General features: G+C 43.6%; 2 protein-coding genes across 2 annotated transcripts in view; one reads left to right on the top strand and one right to left on the bottom strand.

Annotated features, from left to right (window-relative positions):
• The window catches only part of XRRA1 (X-ray radiation resistance associated 1), a 54,957-nt gene extending 51,140 nt beyond the window's left edge, over window positions 1-3,817 (top strand). Inside the window, exons 16-19 of the mRNA XM_090265472.1 lie at window positions 1,568-1,775; window positions 2,513-2,628; window positions 2,863-2,968; window positions 3,336-3,817. Coding sequence (XP_090121598.1) covers window positions 1,568-1,775; window positions 2,513-2,628; window positions 2,863-2,968; window positions 3,336-3,595 — 690 coding nt within the window. The 3' untranslated portion in view covers window positions 3,596-3,817. The remainder of the gene's footprint in view (window positions 1-1,567; window positions 1,776-2,512; window positions 2,629-2,862; window positions 2,969-3,335) is intronic.
• A 7,119-nt stretch (window positions 3,818-10,936) lies between these two features.
• The window catches only part of RNF169 (ring finger protein 169), a 73,969-nt gene continuing 63,213 nt past the window's right edge, over window positions 10,937-21,692 (bottom strand). The window contains exons 5-6 of the mRNA XM_090265470.1: window positions 15,453-15,546; window positions 10,937-15,041 (exon numbers count right to left, since the gene is read on the bottom strand). Of these exons, the coding sequence (XP_090121596.1) occupies window positions 13,857-15,041; window positions 15,453-15,546 (1,279 nt within the window). The 3' untranslated portion in view covers window positions 10,937-13,856. The remainder of the gene's footprint in view (window positions 15,042-15,452; window positions 15,547-21,692) is intronic.

Below are 21,692 nucleotides of genomic sequence, written 5' to 3'. Positions count from 1 at the left end.
CACTTCATCTGCCCTTCCATTCTAAATGATACTTTTGCTGGATACAATAATCTTGGTTGTAGGTCCTTGCTTTTCATCACTTTGAATACTTCTTGCCCGCAAAGTTTCTTTTGAGAAATCAGCTGACAGTCGTATAGGCACCCCTTTGTAGGTAACTCTTTTCTCTTGTTGCTTTTAAGATTCTCTCTTTGTCTTTAACCTTCGGCATTTTAATTATCATGTATCTTGGTGTGGTCCTCTTTGGGTCTAGCTTGTTTGGGACTCTGCTTCCTTGACATGTATGTCCTTTTCCTTCACCAGGTTAGGGAAATTTTCAACAATGATTTCTTCAAATAGATTCTTGGTTCCTTATTCTCTGCCTTCTCTCCTGGGACCCCTACGATGCAGGTGTTGTGCTTCATGTTATCCCAGAGGCCCCTTAGACTATTCTCATTTTTTAAAATTCTGTTTTATTTTTGTTACTCTGGGTGTTTCTTGTTACATTGTTCATTCTTCTTTAAATGTTTGGTAGAACTCACTACTGAAGCCATCTGGTCCTTGGATCTTCTTTGTAGGAAGTTTTTGAATTACTAATTCAATCTCTTTACTTGTTATAGGTCTATTCAGATTTTTTATTTTTTTTTTAGTCAGCCATAACTTTTAATAATGGTTATAACTACATCCCTATGTGAAATACAGGTTTCATAAAGATATTTCTTATAAAACCAATTGGTGTAGGCTAAAAATGTGAATTCAGACAATGTTCACTCACCCCCTGAAAACCCTTGCCATCTATCACAGTGAGGATAAAGAAAATACAAACAAAGACAAATCAAACACCCTCAGCTTGGCATTTAGTTTTTTTTTTTTTTAATAAGGTTTAAAAAAAATTTTTAACTTTATTTTAGAGAGGGGGAAGGGTGGAAGAAAGAGAGGGCAAGAAACACGGATCAGTTGCCTCTCATATGCACACCAATGAGGGACCAAATCTGCAACCCAAGTATGTGCCCTGACTGGGAATTGAAGCAGTGACCTTTCAATTTGTGGGATGACACCCAACCAATTGAGCCACATTGGCCAGGCTTGGCATTTAAGTGTCCTTCCTGATTTGGGGCCGATTATTGCTCCAGCCACCCATCTCTTCATGGAGCACTTTGACTATACCAATATTAAGTTCCCCCCAATACACCTTGCTGTCTCACTTGTGCCCCTTGCTATAATAGTATCATCCTATCCCTTGGTTGCAACAGTCCTCCTTTCTTATCTCTTGCAGCCCACACCTCTCTCTACCCCTGCCTGGGACTGGCTTTCCTGGTTCTTCAAGATTTAGTTAAGGCTAAGGCAGCACTTCTTCCAGGAAGCTTCCTGGCACCCCAGAAGGCTTCTTGTGGGCTCACCTAGAATGCTTGTGTTCCCTTTTGTTACAGCATTTACCAGGGTATATAGTCATTGTCTATTTTCATGTCTGTTTCCTCCCACCCCAGTCTTGGTTCTTGCCCTTAACAGGGCCCAGCATGGAGACCTACACAGAGCTGAGGATCATAAGTGTTAGCGGAATGAATAAATGTGTTTTTCTTCCTGGGCACAGGTGAGTGGGCTGCTGCCTTACTCCATGCTCCAGAGGGATGATTCAGAGGTGGAAAAAGACCAAAGACCACCACCGCCGCCTCCTCCTGCACCTAGAGAGGTGAAGAGGACTCAGAGGAAGCTTCCATCTGCCTCACTCTCCACCAAGTACTGTGGCTATGAGGAGCTGCTGACAGCCAAGCCGGATGCAGCCTTCGTTGAGCCCAAAGGTATGTAAGGAGAATGCCTCCAAGGCAGGGGCCTCTCCACAGCCCAGATCAAGTCAGGGCAGAGCCAGTGCTGGTGCTAAGACTTTTTCCAGACCAGAGTGCAGTCTTCTGACTATCTGTTAAAGGCCCCTGAAGGTGTCCTGGTTTGGAGCCCTACATGTCAGGACCCCTGGCCTGGGTCTCAATTGGCTCTGGGGAGTCACAGCTGTTCAGAGATCCCAGCCAGTCTGGGCCTAGCTCTGGTGGGAAAAGTCTCTCCAGGAAGAGTTTGATGAGCAAACACACAGACTGGCCAGATTCCCAGTTAAGCCCCAAATTGAACATCCAAAATCCTCCCTCTTTGGTTGAGGCAAGGGAAAAACAGTGCCTTCTCTGAGCCCCTTATTTCAGACTTATGTGGTGACAGTTTTGTACTTTCAAAGGACCTGGAGCTCAGCTGTGCTCTCCCGGGTGTCAGTCCCTGCAGTGTAACCTTCTGAGGCTAACAAAGTTACCCTGGGGCCAGTCCCTTCCCCCCTCCAGTGCTCTTTCCCTATTGGGATCTTTGCTTATAGGGGAGTGGTATTCCCTGAATCAATGATGGAACTTCTGGCACTGCCACAGGCCAGGGAGAGATGGGGGGCTTCTCATCCTTTTACCCAGAGCGGCAATTCTGTGGGGAATGAAGAAACTGGGGGAGGCACCTAGGAGGAGGAGGAGGGCAAGTGCCTGGACTCCACCCTGCCTTCCTGCCCTAGGAATCCAGAAGAACACTCAGGCCCTGCAGCATGCGCTCAAGCACCCGGTCCTGTACGGCTCCTCCAAGCCCAAGCGGGACACCCTCCAGAAACACTACGTTCCCAAGGAGAAACGGGTAAACCTGCCCCTCACTGAGTATACGGTCTCATTTATACAGTCACATACACAGAACAAGGGCCCCTCAGGGTCCCCACAGGGCAGAAGCTGCTGTCACCTCCAGGCCTTCTGAGGGCCATGCTTTCCCAGAGCCCTAGTCACTTCCCTGCCTGTGGCTGTGACTGTGTGAGGAGGTGAGAGGCCAGGAAAGTCTGAGCATAAGGCTGGGAAACACTCTCTTTCTTCCTGTCAGGCCCAGAGGATCCCTGCTCCATCCCCACGGAAGACTCGAGCCCAGCTGCTGGATGACATCCTCATTCGCATGCGGGACCCCCGGAACATTACAGAGGCTCCACTAGGTATAGCTCTGGCCCCCCAGCCCTGAGCTGCCAGAACTCGAGATCTATAAGTTTACACATCTGCTGGTACAGGGCAAAGGGCTCATGTCAGAGCAGGAAGGGCCCTTAGGAGCATCTGCCCCAGCCCCTTCCATGTGCAGATGGAGAAACTGAGTGAGGGAGGGAGTTGCCTAAAGTCACACTGCAAGTTACAGACTGGAACTAAGGCTTGGGAGAGACTCAGGAGGGGACACCGCTGGCTTCTTAAAGCCCCTGGACGCTGTTCTCACCCCATCCCACTTTCTGGGGGCTCTAAACCCAGCCCCCACTGCCTTGGGCCGGTGAGGCCCTGAGCGAGCCTGCTGCCTCCTGGCCCCTCTCCCCGCAGGGGCAGCCCTGCGCCGGCGCACGGAGCGGCGGCTGGTGACCCAGCAGCAGTACCTGGACGCCAAACGCCTGCTGAAGGAGTTACGGGCGCGCTACCGGGCGCTGGTGCGGTGCTCGCTACAGAAGGTGTTCCGGGCCGCAGCGCCGCCCTCCGCCCAGGCCCAGCCCGCCCTGAGTGAGGGCCCGCCTAAGTTCGGCCGCTTCCTCCAGTTCATGGATGACTTCTGCCCAGAGCCTCCGGCCAGTGACTCAAAAGGATAGAGCTGCCTACAGGACCATGCGTGCCCCTGGCCTGCGCCCCACACCCGCCCTGAGGGCTCCGCACCCTCCACAGAGTCTCCCAGCCGGCTCGGGTGGGTGTGGCTGAGTGCGGGTCTCAGAGCTCAGCTCAGCCTTGCTGGCTGGCTGCAGAGTGGGGAGCTCGTCAGGATCTCCCCTTCCCGGGACCGTCGGGCCTGGCGCCTGGCCCAGCAGCAATAAAGAGTGGGTGCACAGAGCAGGGTAGCCCATGTTCTTTCTTGGAGCCTGTACCAGGCTGTCACACTGGGGAAAGGTTGCGGGCTTGATGCATATCCCTAGAGTCCTGTGGGAAACCTGCCCGAGTCATACGTGTCCAACAGAACTGTGCTGACCTCTATGATAGAAAACAGTTGATGGAACAGGGAAGCAGCACAGAATCTAAGGCTCACGTAATAACTCACCCACAGCCAATAAAGTGTGTGTATGTTGGGAGGGGGTGGCAAAACTGAGGCCACCGAGTTCCAGAAATGGTCCTTTATCTATTGTGAGGACAAATATGGAGAAGGGAGGAAGAGAGGATTGGGAATTCCCTTATCAGGTAACCATGGCCACAAAGTTGGGACAAGCCAGGGAGAGGGCTTACATGGCTTTTCCCAAGGTACTGTAATCTAGGACACAAACTGAGGTCCCATATGCAAACATGGTGGGCTGTGGCTCTAAAACGGACCCTGGGGCTGTGCAAGGTCAGTCTGGGCTCATGTAAGTCCACTAGTCTGGCTGAGGCAGCCTGTGGGCTTGTCCATTCTTGTGAATGCCCCGTAGTCAGCACCTGCTACAGAGGAGGATCTGGGGAAGGTCACTGGGGCTGACTTTCAGAGATGTGCATTTGGGGATAGATAGCAGGTTTGGCCTAGTCACCTGGGCAACCCTCGCTCCTAAGGCTACTCTCCTGGAGAGCAGGCCTGCAGTTCCCAGGGACCAGGAAGCAGTGGCACAAGAATTAAGGATCCTCAGCAAGACACAAACTTTGACAACCTAAGTTGTAATTACGGTGATTATAGAAATAGTCTTGTAGCCACTGATCTGATAGGAGAAGCAGAGTATATGCTGTATTTCAAATGTGAGATTCTATTAGGACACAGAATATTTGTGTACTCTCATACTCAACCTCTCACACGTGTGGCCAGTTAAATATATTTACCATACCAGACACAGTCTCATTTATACAGTCACATACACATAACAAGTGACAAAGTCAGTCATACCTCACTCATTCACACAGGCACCTGGAGAGATACAGGCAATACAGTGTTAACCCACAGCAGCATTCCTGTGCAGGCACATGTTGCTGACTCACCACCTTGGATCTCCTGGGGCCCAAAACTATCCTAACATCAGGAGGGAGAGTCCACCCCACCATTCACACTGAACCTCGCTACCTTCCAGTTCTGGAGAACTGGACTGCTCCCTTCAGCCAGAAACACTACCAAACTCAAGGTTTTCAGGTCTGAAGGGCTCCTGGGAACAACATACTATCCCAACCTCAAGGCAGGAAGCCTTTTGTAAACATGACAACAGATTATTCAGTTCCTGCTTGCACATTTGGTGAGAGGGAACTCATTCTCTCCAAAGGCTCTCCCCTCCTTTGTTGGGAAAGATATAGGACAGGTCCAGCCATTGGGCTAAGCTGTCTACCTAAGTACCTCAGTTGTCCTAGCTCTGCTTTTTGACCAGAAGTATATCTGCTCTCTCTGCCCAGCCAGGCCAATCCTTCACCAGTGTGAAAACATCCTGAAAAGGCTACACTTATCCAGGCCAAACATAGCATTCTCAGTTATTCCACAGAGATTGCCTTCCGTAGACTTACTAAGTTTGGGGGTTTTCCCCTACTCCTGATACCTAGATGCAGTACTCCAGCACTATTGCCCACTCCCTTCTCTGTATAGGATATTTCTATACATTCTTAAAACCAATGGCATTACCACTTTGGCTTTTTATTAAGGCTTTATCCAGACTAATATCAGAACTGCTTTTCCTTATACTTGAAATTGACCTTCGATATATGATGCAGGATTTTTTACATTTCTTCATCTTCGTCTCAGCCCGGAGTCCCAGACCACCAGGATAATCTGCATTCCTGATTATTAGCTGTTTACAGAGTGAGTGTAGAGTGCTGGCCCCTTTTCCCTCATGTATAACCAAGTCATGCCAATGTAGAACTCCCAGGAAGGAAGCCCCTAGGAGGCTACACAATGACTCTGCTACTCATCTAGGAAGAGAATTAGGTAGGACTGCATGGAAGCTAATATTTCCTATTCATCCTTTCAGCCTCAGCTCGTTATGTCCTTTAACTCTCCTCCCAAACTGAACAGGGATTTCTGTTTTTTGTGACCTACTATGACCTCATTGGGCACCACACTGCACTGTACCAAGAAACGATACCTCTGATGTTTAGCATAGGGCCTTAATCCAGGAAATAAGACTGAACTTGTGGGTGAAATGGGAAATAGGCCAGGCTGGTTATCTTAACATGGTTATACACAGCTTTGGCTAAGACACTAGAAGCCAGTGCTGAGCACATTCCCACAGGCACTGCCTCGGACTTGCCTTAAAACAACCATGTTCCTACCAAGAAAACACAGCGCTCCAACCTGCCTATTTTAAGGCAGGGTATCAGACTCCCAACCCACCCTCCCACACAGTGAATTGCTGCATCTCTGGAAGCCATATGATCTTTCATCACTTATGTCCAACTTTTTTCTATCTCAGGAGTAATCTGGACTTAAGTCACACTACCAGGGTTCAGATTTTAACCTTTGTATTTGCTATATGATAAAGGGCAGCTCATTTAACTTCACTCACAGCAGCAATGGAGTTTTCAATCTCTATGAGTCGTATGGTGTTCAAGACAAACTTTGAGGGAGGGTTCTTCACTGAGCAGATTCGTTTTTGCTTTTGAAGAGAGAACGACTTAGTCCTTATCTCAGTGAGTAAAGCCTCAGACTAGATTTGTTAAATGAACCTGCATTCGTAACTAATCCAGAAGGACCTTCTGGACGGTAGCCACCCTGCCTGTTGTCAGCAGGTCCTCTCCCCAGCACATTTGATCCACCATTAGATGCTTCATTGCCCTGGACTGACTCTCACCCACGGCTCCCTTCCTGCTGCATAAGCTGATGGGAAGCTGGTTGCCACTCTTCTGAGCCTTCTCCAATCTTCTAACACAGTGGTTCTCAACCTTCCTAATGCTGCGACCCTTCAATACAGTTCCTCATGTTGTGGTAACCCCCAACCATAAAATTATTTTCATTGCTACTTCATAACTGTAATTTTGCTAGTTATGAATTATAATGTAAATATCTGATATGCAGGATGTATGTTCATTGTTACAAATTGAACATCATTAAAGCATAGTGATTAATCACAAAAATATGTAATTATATATGTGTTTTCCGATGGTCTTAGGCGACCCAAAGGGGTCGCGACCCACAGGTTGAGAACCGCTGTTCTAACAAGAGCAAGACAGAAGTTTCTCCCACCAATTCGTCAAAATTAGGTAGGCCCATCTGTTTTCCCAATCCCTTATCCAAGGTGCCAGCGAGCACCCCTGAGTTGACTGTGGCCACAGGAGAGAAAACTGACTTAGATGCAGACTGTGCCTCTCAATACTTGCCACCTCAGGGTACCTCCCACACCTGCAGTGGGAGCAGACGGAAGACTGATCTCTTCAGCCCCACCAGGCCCAGTCCAGGAGGAAAGCCAACCCAGGAACCTACCGGAACTATACTGTTAGCCAAGGCCAGTGTTAAGAGGATGGCGCCACCCTGAAGTTTTGAGCCAGGGCAGCAGGAAGAGAATCGGTGACTTTGGAATCAGAGGACCCAGTTTCCAGGCTGCCAGGGCCAGTTGCCCACCTGTAAATGAGGGTCACCCCTTTCACAGCACCAGGCTCTAAGGTAATTAATCAGTGTGGATGTAGAACATATTCTGTTACTTTAGGAGCCAAGGGATAATCAAGTTCTGTTCTCGTATCTCCAACTAGCTGCATTGTTTCTCGCAAATCATTTTAACAACCCGCTTTGGAAGAGGTTGGGTCAGATGATTTCAAAGGTCCTACAAGTCCTGACGTACCATGTGTGGCCTAGACTCTTTACATCAGTCCTTCACATTGGTTTTACAAGTTTATAAGAAACAGGGATACATTTGGTCTCTGGTGGATGAGAAACTGACAGCAAAGGGGTTTTTGATGAGTTACTGAATAATGGTTCCAAAAGAGGGTATTTAAAAAAAAATCAGATGTTCTGAGTACAACCCTAGTGTGCAAGGACAATGTCACCCTGTACATTTGTTCTTTACTCAAATTTCTTGGTGCATTCATTAGAAGAATGGTTGACTATGGGAATAAAAGTTGTAAATTGGAAATAACTTAGAAGACATAGGTGTACAGAAACCCCATCCTAATTTCTCCCATCATTCTGAACAACAAAGCAAGACATTCCAATGTGGGGCATCTCCCAGAGCAAAGATAGCATCAAAAAATCAAACTCATATAGTCTAAGCTTAGCCCAGATTTGCCTAAGATTGCTCTCCAGAGATGAGACTTCTGACTAGAAACACAATATTTACTTTTATGACTTTGCTTTACTATATATTCTCAACTTGGGCCTTTCCTCAAGCAGGTAAACATCCATTGAAGAATGCGCTTTGGTACTGCTTAAACAAATAACAACATCCCATTTGATTCCATGCCATCTCCTTGTTGGAGCAAACATCCCAGACAGGGCATGCCCTGTTCTAAGTCCTCTGTCTTGGTCAAATTGTTCTTCATGAGTGAGAGGTGGCCAGCAGCAGCAGTCCACATGCATCTAAGCCTTCTCCAATTCTAATGCACGTAGCAGGTTAAATAAAACCAATATACAACCCTATTTTTATTTCTAGGTGGGAGGGGAAAGGCCCAAAGGACAACTGTGTTTGTATAAAAAATTGAGAGTAAACAGCACATCAAGTACCCCAAAAGCTGCCATTTATAATAACCATCATTTTCCTTGGATAGGTACCCATTCTCTCCTTAGGACATGAAGTGCTCTGCTGGAGGCTAAGGGCTGACCTCACTGAGGCAGAGTCCCTGCTCCCTTTGGTGGCACAGCTTGCAGGGTGGGCGGGGCCAACAGGGAGAATCTGACTACTGCCCTTGGGGGCCAGGGCCCAAATGCTACTCTGGAGCTCCAAAAGCTTGACTTTTGATAAGTGCTTTGTATGTTTTTACCTCTTATTAGAGGAAAGAAAGATAAGCAAGCCTAGTTTTACCTTGTCCAACTAGTTCTTGATTTAGGACACCAGAAAACATAGAGAGGGAGCCTGCTCCTAGTTTGAGGCTGCCTCCCACACTTCTAAGGCATTAAAGAAGCATTTACTCACAAAGCAAAGTGTGTAAATATTTTTCTTAGGAAGAAAAAAATACTGATAATACATAAACAATGTGCACATACAGTCTTGGCACTTTTCCTTCATCCAATTTAACCAATCTCTAAACTGGTGACCTCTATATATCTCAAAGTATCTTTTTCTGTAGAACAATCTTCTTCATAAAATTACAGTGAATAATAACCATGTGTAAAGATACATTTCTAGATTCTCTTTGGAGGAAAATCTATTCAGCAGCCTTTTTCCCTAGAATCCCACTGCCCTCCCAACAACGCCCCAAAAAGCAGACCCGCTTCCTCATTGAGTCCCAAGAATTTATAAGCAGCTATACTCAATTCTAAAAAAGACCATTCTGTGGGTTGAAGGAAAAGGCTGGTTGAGTAAGATGTAAATCCCTAAGTTCTTGATTTTCAAAGAAGAACGAAGGGCTGGCTGGGTTTTAATCCTTGGTAGTTAAAATGACTGTTCCAAAAAAATATATCACTCCCCAAGATTCCACATTCACTTTACTCACACGATGGGGGTTTTCCCTAACTGGATGTATATTCAGGGTGATATAGGTACATTTTAATTCTAATTGAAAAAGCCAGGAAGAAAAGCTGTTAAAACAAAAAGTCTCCTAAATCATTTGGATGTCCCCCAATACCACATTGCGAGTGTGTGTGTGTGTAACTTAAATGACTCATCAGACCCTAGAAAACTATAACATAAAATAGGGTGCAGGGCACTGGACATCAAGTTTCCAATTTCTTAAAAACAGAAGAGGGATGGCAAGGGGGAATTTGACTTGGATGATTTCCATGCCCATTCCAGCTACATATTTTATGATTAGAATCCAGCCTTCAATTTTTCTCTCCTTCCTCCTGCTGCCCATCTCAGTGAAAAGCCAGGCAGGAAAGGAAAGACACTCCAGGTGCTGCCAGCCCCAGCTGAAGGTCTGACTGAGGAAGAGGTCAGGAGGTTACTAAGTGGAGGTGTGGGCCTCTGACCGTATCAGTGACCCACAGCCTGCCTCATTTCTCGTGCTTATACTAAAAGCAGCTTCTGAAGAGATCTTATTGTCCTATAATCACTGGAGGATACAATCATTCTCCTCTGGTAAAATGGAAAGCAGTGTTGCAATCAAATTCACGAATACTGACGGGACTATCTAAAATGTTCAAGGCAGCCTGCTTGGTGCTGGACAGGATCTTGAATGGGACCATCCGAGATCATGGCTATGAAAGAAGTGGCCTTTCATAAGGCCATTAACAAACTCTTCAGCCGCATATACATTCAAATACATTCCATTAGACACTGAGCTCCACAGAGCAGAAACTGTTCTTTCCATCTTTGTAGCTTCACGACCCAGCACAAAGCTGGCACAAGTTCGAAGCTCAGGAAATGTCTGTCCAACGGGACAGAAAGGATGAACAGCACAGCCTTCGGTCAACAGCTTCACCAGTCAAGCACAGTGGCAGCTTCCCATTTTAGTCAGTTTGTCAGTTTGTAACCATACAGCAATTAATTAAGCAGCTTTGATCTCTTAAGGGCATTTTTCTTTTAGGAAAAGTGAAGAAAAAAAAACATAGAGAGAAGGCATTCATCACCAGTGCTCCCTCCAGGCAAACATTTTTCAATTAAATTTACAAAAATAAATGAAGCCACTTACAAAAGGTTTTCCTGGGAAGCCTCAGCCAAGAATTAATCTTTTAAAAAGAGGCAATTACATGAAAGGGGCCAGAGTCTGGAAACATACTCCCCTGATTTGACACCAACCGAACAGGCCCAGATGACTTCTTTCAACAGGTAACAATCCAGAGTCATGAACATGTTCCCACAGTGTCTTTCCCACTCTATGGAAATGGGATGAGAGTCCCCTTTTCGGGCAACCACATTTCTTAGATTTCCCAGAATGACCTCCATCCTCCAACCTCTCATAACTTGCCCTTTAACAACAACAACAACAAAAAAAAAAACATATACACAAGGAACAGAGTTAGTAGGACATGAGGGAATCTGTATGGTGAATTAGGTATCAATGATTTGTGAGAAATATGTTTGCTTTGTGAAATAGTATATGACTCATTCTAGCTGAGAAACCCTCCCCATTGTTCTATTTTCCTACCTTGTCTTTCTCCCGAAGAATTCATGTCAAGAACTCTATTTGTGACCAACTTCACAATCAACCAGCAGGAGAGGGAAACTTTTCAGGAAGAAAGTGTTCATCTTTTAGTTATTGAGTATGGAAAGCATCTTAAAATACCTTAGTGGTTTTGCCTCCTCCAAAGCCAAGCAGATTAAAGATGAAGCCTCGTGCCTCCTTAACCTGAACTGCTTTGCCTGTATTTGAAGGACTACTGCTCAGCTGCAGGTATGGAAAACAACTGTCAATACCACTGCAAGCACCACAGCAGGGCCAAAGGGAAAATCACTAAGCTGGATTCAGAATTCAGAATATTTGCTTAACAAGAAGTAGCTTTTCACTCCGCAACCAAAAGCTAAAACGTGTTGTTTCTACTATGCAATTTCTTAAAATGAAGTATTACTCTTGGGAAATATTTAAAATATATATCTTTTTCTATTAAAAATATTTCTTTTTTTTCCAAAAACAAAAATTGGTTCCAACTGAGAAGTATTTTTCGAATTATTGGATATAGAAAAAGGTGGCAAGTGTAAAAATAAGTGTCTTTGCTACTACCAATGAGACTAGCCTCCCAATAACATTTACTGAGATCAAAAAGGAACTATCTAAAATGGCAGTTACTGATATTCTCTCTAAGGGCTTTTAGTAAGTCACCCTCTCTGTGTTCTGCAGACCAGTGCTAGCTCTTCTATCTTGGGTACCAATACCTTCCAGCAGCCTGCGGAGGGCATATGTTGCTGGTAGGACCTAGGACTGAAGTGGTGTGAATACAAAATAATGAGACTGGTGTGTGGTTTTTAAACATACATCTGCACGTGTGCATGCAGACACAGGGAACACAGAATACATACATTCAGGTGAGTAACATGCCCCACCAAAGTAGTCACTGAGGAGGTTCCACATATTTCAGTGATCATCAAAATGCTAAGACATCTCTGGACCTTCTCTCTGGGAGCTCTTTATGAGCTACCCAAGAAAATGGCTCTGACTGCTTTACAGCTGCACCTCATTTATGACTCCAAACCCTCCTGTTAACCCGCCTTCTCTTCCAGAGGCTTCAAATAGCTTCTAATTCCAGATTTAAAATTTTCTCTCCTGTAACTCCAAATGATTATGAAGATTTGCTCAGAGAAGGAAGGCAAATCTCCTGAGAAGGAGCAAAATAAGATATAGTAAATCTGCAGGGACCCTGATCTGGATCTTAGCTTCTGCCTTAGTAAGAGGAAGAAGTTGGAACAGATGACCATTAAGGTGCCTTCCAGTTCTAATATTTTAGGAGTTTATGTTTCCAGATGTTTCTAGACTTCGAGGACAGTTTCAGAAGTGTTTTCACCAATGGCAACATCACCGAAAAAACTATGTGGCTTTTCCTTCTGGGGCCACTCAAGGGGGACAACATACACTGGAATATAGAAGCTCTGAAGGTTTGTTAAATGCCAGTCACATGACTTTCTAGTAACAGTTCATACATGCATAGGAATGCCAGCCCATCTGAGATTCCCTAAAATCCTATCTTAATCCCTATTCTCAGTGAGCCCAGATAGGCAGAAGCACCAAGCACCACCAGGGATGCAAGAGACACATGGTGTCAGCTGTTAAGGAAAATAAACCCCAAAGGTCCATGGGACTGAATTTATCAGCTGCATCCAGCTAGATACCTTGTTTCCAGAGTATGGAGTTTCAGCACTGCTCTTGCCTGACCTCTGGGCCAAGTTTTTGGACTTTAGATCAACGCTGCAGACAACCTATGGCTATGTGGAATAATGATGTCCAATTGTCCTTTATCTCACGGGGTGAAACCCTGGAAAAAAGAAGGCTGCAAACTGTGGGTGTGGGGCTGACAGTATATGTCTATAAGTCCTAGTCAATCTCAATTATCTGCATGTGGGTTTTGTACAATGGGTACTCAATGCCTGCCCAGCTTTCCCTATACTCCCCTGGCATGACTTTGGGTTACAGTCCATCATGGCAACCTGTTAGTGTGGGAAATCCATGGGATTTGTGGTTGGGAGACCCAGTGGTCAGTCTGGGCTTTGCCACTTAGTTGAGAGAACTTGAACACCTGCACTGCAGTTTCATCACCTAAAAATGGGGTCAATCCCACTTACATGCAGGTCTCCTGGTAAGACCAAGTTAAACAATGACTGTGAACTAGTCCGTCAACTATTAATCAAATGTTGTTTTTCAACAGGGAATGTTATTTAGGTTTTGTAGGAGCATAAACGCAACTGATTTCAGTAGGAATATTTGCTTATGACAGGGGTCAGAAGAAGGGCTAACATAATCACTCTGGATCTGCCAAAGAGCTATATTGTTCCACTTCCTTGAAAAAGATGGAACTTATTTTTATCTGCAAAGCTGATTTAAAAGTACACCCTGTTAAAAGAAGTCAGGAGGTCTGTCAGTTTGAGAAGGTATCCCCTCTTTCCTCTACCACATCTAACTCTGGCCATTGTGCTCCTGCATCTCATTCCAGAGGGGTGCTTCCAGATTTGACCCAGGAGCCCTCAGGCATGGGTCACTTAGGGGATGGGGTGTGCTCCTGGCCTGGGTCACAGGGAGGCAAAGATGCAGTTCCCTTGGATATAGACTACAAAGGCCCTGGAACCTCTCAGAAACACATCACAATGTTTTGCCATCAAAAGAAACCCAAAGTGAGAACACTCTGCTCTTCAGGATAAATGATCAAGCCCAAAGACCTCTTAAAAAATAGGTAATGCTGTTCATGAGGTGCTACTTGGCCCCTGCCATGCTGCTGGATCGTAAGAGATACTGATCCACGCTTCCTTTTCGCCGACTCACAGTCCGCCTCTCATTGTCAAACATGCGCTGCAACTGCAGGGCCAGCTGTCGGTCCTCTTCCTCTTGCTGCAATTTCTGCTCCATCTCTCGCAGTACAGGATCTGTTGGGGCCAGACCCACCTCACCACTGCTTTGTCGTAGTTTCTTAAGGGACCCATTTTGTTCCAAGTGCTTGGTCTTACAGTGTCTTTTCCGGCCCCGACGCAAGGAAGGAAGTGGCTCCTCTCCTAGGTTGTCTGCCAGAACACCATTCGGCAGATCAAAATGATTCACTGTCTTCAGCTGTTTCTTTGTTTTGAAGACTCCACCCAAAACACTGTTTTGGGACAGCACTGAATTACCCGCTGAGATTTTCATGGCTGTGCTTATACATGGTTTGTCTAACTTGGCATCTGAGGTCGACTCTGACCCTTCAAACTGCGCTCTCTCCAAAGAAGTCCCACTGGCTCCCACTCTAAGTTCTGAAGAACAGCAGGTTTCCAATGGGATCTCAGTGCTCTTTTTACTGTCACTGCCCTGCTCTGCTTCTGTTTGGCTAACAGAAGGGAAGTAATCCAGGTCAGCAGGGGTGGGTCCAGTATCCTCAGACAGTACATGCCCACTGGACAGTCTTTTATTTGAAGTCGGAAGTGGCTTCTCTTTGCTACACTGGATAACTTCAGAGACTAGCAAGTCTTCCCCTGTTTCTGGAGCCAAGGAGGTAAGGGTGCCTTTCGAAAGGGTTTTTTTGATCTGCCGCTCCTGAAAGATCTGTTCCCACTTTTTGAGGATCCGTGGACTGGCCTCATAAGAAGTCTGCTTCTGCAGGCTTCTGTTTAGGTTGCGGGGTGTTGATTTGATGATGAGTGGACTTAGCACGCGGCCATCAGGGAGTCTCTTGGGAGGAGTACATGGTGAGCAGACAATGGGCTTGAAATGGTTGAGTTCTTCAGAGATGCTGTCATTGCTCTCAGGGCTGATGGAGCGCTCGGGCTTATGCAGGGAAGCCAAGGATGAGAGGGAGCTGAAGGGCAAGCGCTTTTCAATGGTCAAGTCAGGAGCAGAGAGACAGCGGTTGTTCTGAGTGGACAAGAGAACACCAACAATGGGGTTGGAGTTTGGGGTTATAGTTGTGACCTGAAAGAGAGTAAAAAGATTATACATACATACATAGTTTACTTCATAATTCATTCACAATGGTAGAGGGATAAGGAGAGAAAGGGCAAGAAAAGAGATAAAGAGGAATGTGAGCCTAAGAAAATGGGGAAAATCCCTAACCAAGAATGCACACTATTTGCAGAAATTCCTACAAACTTGAAACAACTAATAAAATTGAAAATCTATAGAAAAAGACACCTAGAACTTTAAAAAACATTCTTCTACCAACCCTCATGCCATCCATCTGACCACTAATTAAAACTCTCTTCCTTCATACCTATTTGTAAAATTTTCCATAGTTAGTATGCCTAGGACCCACTCTGCCTCTTCTCACCGCAGGAGGCTATGGGCCGGGACTGGGGGGCCCAGAAGCTGGGGTCTGAGGCATACCTTGGCTTTGCTGGCTGGGGCCGCTCGGAGTCTGCTCTTCGTTCTGTCCTGAGCAGTGTCACTGCAGCTCTGACTCCTTTCCACCTTTAGGTTCCTAAAAAAAGAATAAATAAAAGAGCAAATAGTCAAGAATGGCCCATAATGCTAGCTAAGGAAACAAAAATAAAAATCTCGTCTGTGCTTTCAAAGCCACCCATTAAGAAAGACAATTCCCTTGGGCAACTATGATAGAACATGAGTGAATTTACAAACAAAACACATTCTAAGAACAAATCCTGTCAAAACAGAAAGAGTTCTCCAGAAAGGACATTTGATTTAAGTCTTTGTTTCCAAACTAGACCTGCTTCACTGACACAAGACCAACGACTGTTTTACTCATGCTTTGAGAGATACAGGTATACTTTGTCTTATTTAATAGGGATCAATCACCTTTGCAAACAACAGATTTTTTAATCCTCAACTGAGGATATTTTCATTTATTTTAGAGAGAGAGGAAGGGAGAGAAGGAAACATCGATTTTAGAGACAAACATGAATTGGTTGCTTCCCATACGTGCCCCGACCGGGAATTAAACTCAATTCTTGGTGTATGGGATGATGTTCCAACTAACTTAGCCACCCAGCCAGGGTAACAACAAAATTTTTTTTCCCTCCAAATGTCTCCACAGTAATCTAAATCAGCCATGAAACAAATATTTAAGTACCTGCAAAATGCACAGAAGAGCACCATATTTTTATGTAGGGAGTCAAAATTAAATGTAGTTTCTCCTTTAATCAATTACATTTGAGCTTCCAAAGGCCTAAATCATGGTGATTTAAGAGACTTCAAGAACAGATTATGTTTTTCTTATGTGTGCATTACATTATGACTTTAAAACCCAAATTAAAACTCACAGTGCCTGTATTATAACATCAACCTTACTGTGTAAGAATTACGTGTGATGATTGTCACCTACCCCATACACTATCAGTAGGAATTCTTTGCTTTCTACTCTTCAACTCTTGCCAAATATATGTCTGGTGAGAATAATGCTTTTACAAAAGTTTGCAGCTGATATATACCTATGCTACCACTCTATTCAACAAGCATTTATCATACACTTTCTATATGTTACTCACTGATGAGCACTATCTGGGCAATGAAAATACAAAGAAGAACAAGACACAGCTAGGTCTTCAAGGAATCAGAGTCTAGTGAGGCACACACATAATTCAATACAATACAATAAAATGGTACAACAAAAAAGGTGTGCCTAAAACAGACTGGCAACAGGGGAAGCTATTAATTATCTGGGATGGAGTGAGAGCAGAGTTGGAAAAGACAGAGATCAAGGTGGACACACAACCATGCTGAGGATCCTGAACAGAAATTATTTTCTTGTATAGCTTTGGAATGGAATACATCATATCTACTTTTTTGTAGCAAAAGATTTACTTTTAATGCTTTACTATGCCAGGGAAAATTTATAAAGGTGGTAATAAGGTATATTCCCATGCTACCTCTCTTCTCCCTACGTCTCTAGCAGAGGCCTGTCCTACCTGTCCACGATGGCTTCCATTCCAGCATTTCTGTGTTATTCCTCCCATTTAAAACCCTCTCATCCTATGTCTCATGGCCAAATCATCTTGCTAGATGGAATCAATCTGATGCACTAATCTATGCTATAGGAGAAAGTGGTGGCCAACCTGCCTTATATGCCTGCACTTTACCAAGAAAATTCAATGCTTCACCTAAACAAATAATGTGAGAGTTGTACTATCTAGTGGGAGATTTATTTTGAAACAGGCAGGAAGCTTCAACATCACCCTACAAAGGCAGCTGCTTAGAAGTCAGCTTGGTTTGTATTTTACCTGGAATAGTATTGAAATTCATTTGCATTCCCAGAACTTACATAAACTGTCAGTGGTGCAAGCCACCCAGAAGTAAATGGGATGGCAGATTAAAATTCTGGAGTGGCTAACATACACTTTGGGTCAGGAGGAATAGATACAGAGCTGAAAGAGACAGCATTATTTCAGATATATGACTTATTTGGCATGGTTTCACTGGAGAAACAAGTAGACACTTAGATACTCATCAACCAAAGAAAGAACTTTGTAACTTTCAATAGTCAGAGCAGTTCACTGATAGCCTTAAGAGGTACTGAGCTCCATGTCATTAGAGGTGTTCAAACTGAGGCTAGACCTACACTTTAAGGTCCAAACATTCCATAATTAAGAATTATCTTAACATAATTCTTAAAAACAGACTATGAATTCATTTTGTCAGCAGTTAACGGTCAAATTTAAAGACACTGGCTACATGCCCAAGTTATCAGATGTACAGATGACAACTACCCATTACTGAGGAGTATCTCCTTACATCCCCAAAATGTGATTTATAGTAAAAGAAAAGGCCCAGGAAGGAAACCCACATTTGCACTCAAGCACACCACAGAAACACCCAAAGCAGTTTCTAACCATCTAAAATCTTGTTGGTAAGCCTCAGTGTGGCTGAAACTGCCACTGTCTCTCCCACTCATCAGGTCAGCAGATTTTACTGAGCACCAACTCTTTACAAAGCACTAGAGACAGACTGATGAAAAGATAATCATGACCTGTGTGGCAGCACCACTGAGGTCCACCACATCATAGCATGCGAGTGCTACAGGAGAGCAGCAATTATAGAGCTAAACTCTCCAAGAGTTATCTTCTAAGAGTTTTATAGTTTCAGCTCTCACATTTAGGGATCTGATCCAAATTTGACTTAATTTTTGTATATGGTGTGAGGTTGGGGTCCAACTTTATTCTTTGGCATGTGGATAACCAGTTGTCCCAGGACCATATGTAGAGACTATTCTTTACCCCACCAAATGATCTTGGCATTTTTATTGAAAATCAGCTGACCACAGATGTATTTTATTTCTGGACTCTCAATTCTATTCCAAAAATTGATATATCTACCTTTATTTCAGTGCTACCCTCTTTTGATTACTGTAGCTTTGCATTAAGTTTTGAAATCAGAAAAGTATGAGTCCTCCACTTCTGCTCTTTTTCAAGATTGTTTGGCTAGCTGGCATCCTTTACAATTCCACATGTGAATTTTAGTATCAGCTTTTCATTTCTGCAAAAAATGAGACTGGAATTTTAATAGGTATTGCAATGAATCTGTAAAACAAGTTCGGGTGTATTGTCATCATAACAATATTAAGACTTCTAATCTATGAGCACAGCAGGTGTTTCCCTTTATTTAGGTCTTCTTTAGTTTCTTTCAACAATGTTTTATAGTTTTCAGTATTACGTCTTACACCTCTCTGGTTAAATTTATTCATAACAATACTATTCTTGTTGATGCTATTGTAAATGAAATTGCTTTCCTAATTACATTTTCAGATTGTTCACTGTTAGTGTATAGAAATTCAACTGGTCCTGGCTGGTGTGGCTCAGTGGATTAAGTGCCAGCCTGCGAACCAAAGGGCTGCTGGTTTGATTCCCAGTCAGGGCACATGCCTGAGCTGTGGGCCAGGTCCCCAGTTGCGGGTGTGCAGCAGGCAACCACAGATTGATGCTTCTCTCCTTCTCTTCTCCCCCTACCCCTCTCTCTAAAAATAAACAAACAAAATAGGTATTAAAAAAGTAAAAAGGAATTCAACTGATTTTTGTGTGGTGATCTTATATCCTGCAACTTTGCTAGTTTATTTAGTTCCCATAGTTTTTTCATGAATTCTTTAGGATTTCCTACAAATAATATCATGTCTCCTATAAACAGATATAGTTTTACTTCTTTCTTTGCAATCTGGATGCTTTTTTTTTTTTTCCCCAGCTTTATTGATATATAACTGACATACACAGGGTGGAGAAAAACTAGGTTTACAGTTGTGAGTATGTGAAACAGTTTATTCTTGTATTATTATTTATTAATACCTACTTTTGTCCCACCCTGTATTATAATATTTTGTAAGTTTAAGTTATTTTCTTAGCAGTCACCCTGGGGATTACAGTTAACATCTTAATTTACAACAATCTATTTCAAATTGATATCAGCTCAATTCCAATAGCATACAAAAACTTTGATCCTATATAATGCTATCCTCACGTTGTATTGTTATAGTCACATGAAGAAACACAAAAATCATAAATTGAAAATATTGTAGAAACAATAAACATAAGATATAGATAGTATTACTGTAGTATTTGGTCACCTGAAGAAGCTTCAAAATTCTGGCTGAGAATAGTCAAGAGCAGTAAACTTGATATTGTTCTTAGGACTAAAAGAGCTCAAACAATACCTTCACTAAAAACAGGGAAGTAGCTGCTCCTCCCATCTTTGTATACACACATTTCTGTAACCCCCAACCCTAACAGTGCACCTGACACATAGTAAATATATCCAATAGATGTCTTGTAAATGAGTAAAAATATGTATAGAAATGCCTCTCTCTTCTTTAAGGAAAGAAAACTTTAACATTCGCTAGGAATCTATTATTTGTCAGGCATTGTGCCAAGTATTTTAAATATAGTGTAGCTCATTTAATTCATACTGAAACCTATGAGATAAGTATCATCCTCCTCAATACACAAAGAACTGAGGGAAGTGATCTTTCCAAGGTTACAAAGCCGAAACCAAGATTTCGCCCTGTAGCTTTATGATTCTAAAGCCTGTGCTCTTCCTACCACAGCATACTAATCTTACATTCTACTCTACTCTGCCATAGAACAGACCCAGCACGTCTAGGGAAGCTCTCTCTTCCAAACACATCATGAAGTCATAAACAAGAGAAAGCAGCATTGTCTGAAAGGCAATTGGTTTAAAATTTCCACTGCCAAGAGGCCAGATGGTTTCTGGGATGTCTAGTTAGGCTAAAAATACGCATAACCACAATGAGTCTGACTTACAAACAAAAGAAAGGAGGGACAGCCAGTATAAACATGCAGCTTGAAAGGTAGAAGATTTAATCCTTCTAAAACACTGCTTAAAGAGTTTTCAAATGTTAATACATGATATAAAACATCAGACAGCTCATGCTCTCAACTGCTCACTCATCACTCTCACCCACACCACATTAGTTTCTTTCCATCAGATTCACAGGTTTGAGAGAGCTGAGTCTCATCAAGAAACTAAAGGCTGGAGAAGACCCTCCTCCCAGCCCCTGGCCTGGTGTGTAAGCCCCCCTCACCTGCCTCCCCACATACATATTTGAATGAAACCAGCAGCTTCCTTAGGCCTAGTTGTAGCTGCCCCACATCCAGAAATGGATGAGCTTCTGTTAAAATCCTTCCCTTGTGTATTTATGATCTGGGTTATCTGTATTGTGTACACAAGTATTCTTTTTTTTTAAGTGCACAATTTAAGTTTTTAGTATAGTCACAAAGTTATTAACCATCACCCAATCAATGGCAGAACAGCTGCATCACCTCATAAAAAAAGCTCATACCCTCTACCTAATACTCCTACACCCTGCCCTTCTCCTCCAGCCTTAAGCACCACTGATCTACTTACTTTCTGTCTCCATATATTTGCCTATTCTGGACATACACTAGTATTCATTTGCAGATAGATAGGAACACTACCCACAGCATAATGCAAAAGGATTTGAGTCCACTCAAACAGCACGATAACTGGACAGCTTCTCAGATCTCTGTAGCAACCTTGTATCTTTTTAGAACAAGGCAGGGTATAAATTATCCAACAAAAAGATGAAAGGCAGCTTTCTGTTGCAAAGGTAGATCATTTCAAGGCCAAGATCCAAGCACAGGGCCTTTTGTCACAGGGTTCTAAGAATAGTTTGATAGAAAGAGCATAGGTTTACAGTCGAGAGAGAGAGCTGAGTTCCAATTCCATCTGTCACTTTACTGAGGTGATAAGTTCTTGGTTGAGTTACTTAACCTCTTTGAACTGCATTTTCCTTAGCTGTAAAATGAGAGTAATATTACAAATCTTATAGGCTTAATGTGAGAACTACATGAAATGAGATATGTAAAGTACTCAACATGGCAGGAAGCACTGGGAAAAGGCAATTTCCCTCCCCATCTGTCCAGGCACCTCTGAAAACTACCAGGATATTTCTATTCTAATATGTCAGAGATATTACTGACACCTCTAAAACCTGCCATTCTTCTTAGGTTCCACATCACTTCTCCTTAAGCTATTTCATTTTCTAACCATACCCCATTACATTTAACAGAGACAGCATAGGGATCTACAAGAAGGTCCTGGGGGTCAGTGGGGTATAGTGGAAAGAGCCAAGAAACCTCAGTTGTA

Source organism: Furipterus horrens, unplaced genomic scaffold (genome assembly GCF_987537825.1).
Source record: "Furipterus horrens unplaced genomic scaffold, mFurHor1.1.pri manual_scaffold_2, whole genome shotgun sequence".
In the NCBI taxonomy this organism is placed as follows: Eukaryota; Metazoa; Chordata; class Mammalia; order Chiroptera; family Furipteridae; genus Furipterus; species Furipterus horrens.
Note: the sequence above shows the minus strand (reverse complement) of the source record. Positions and strands in the feature narration are given on the sequence as shown.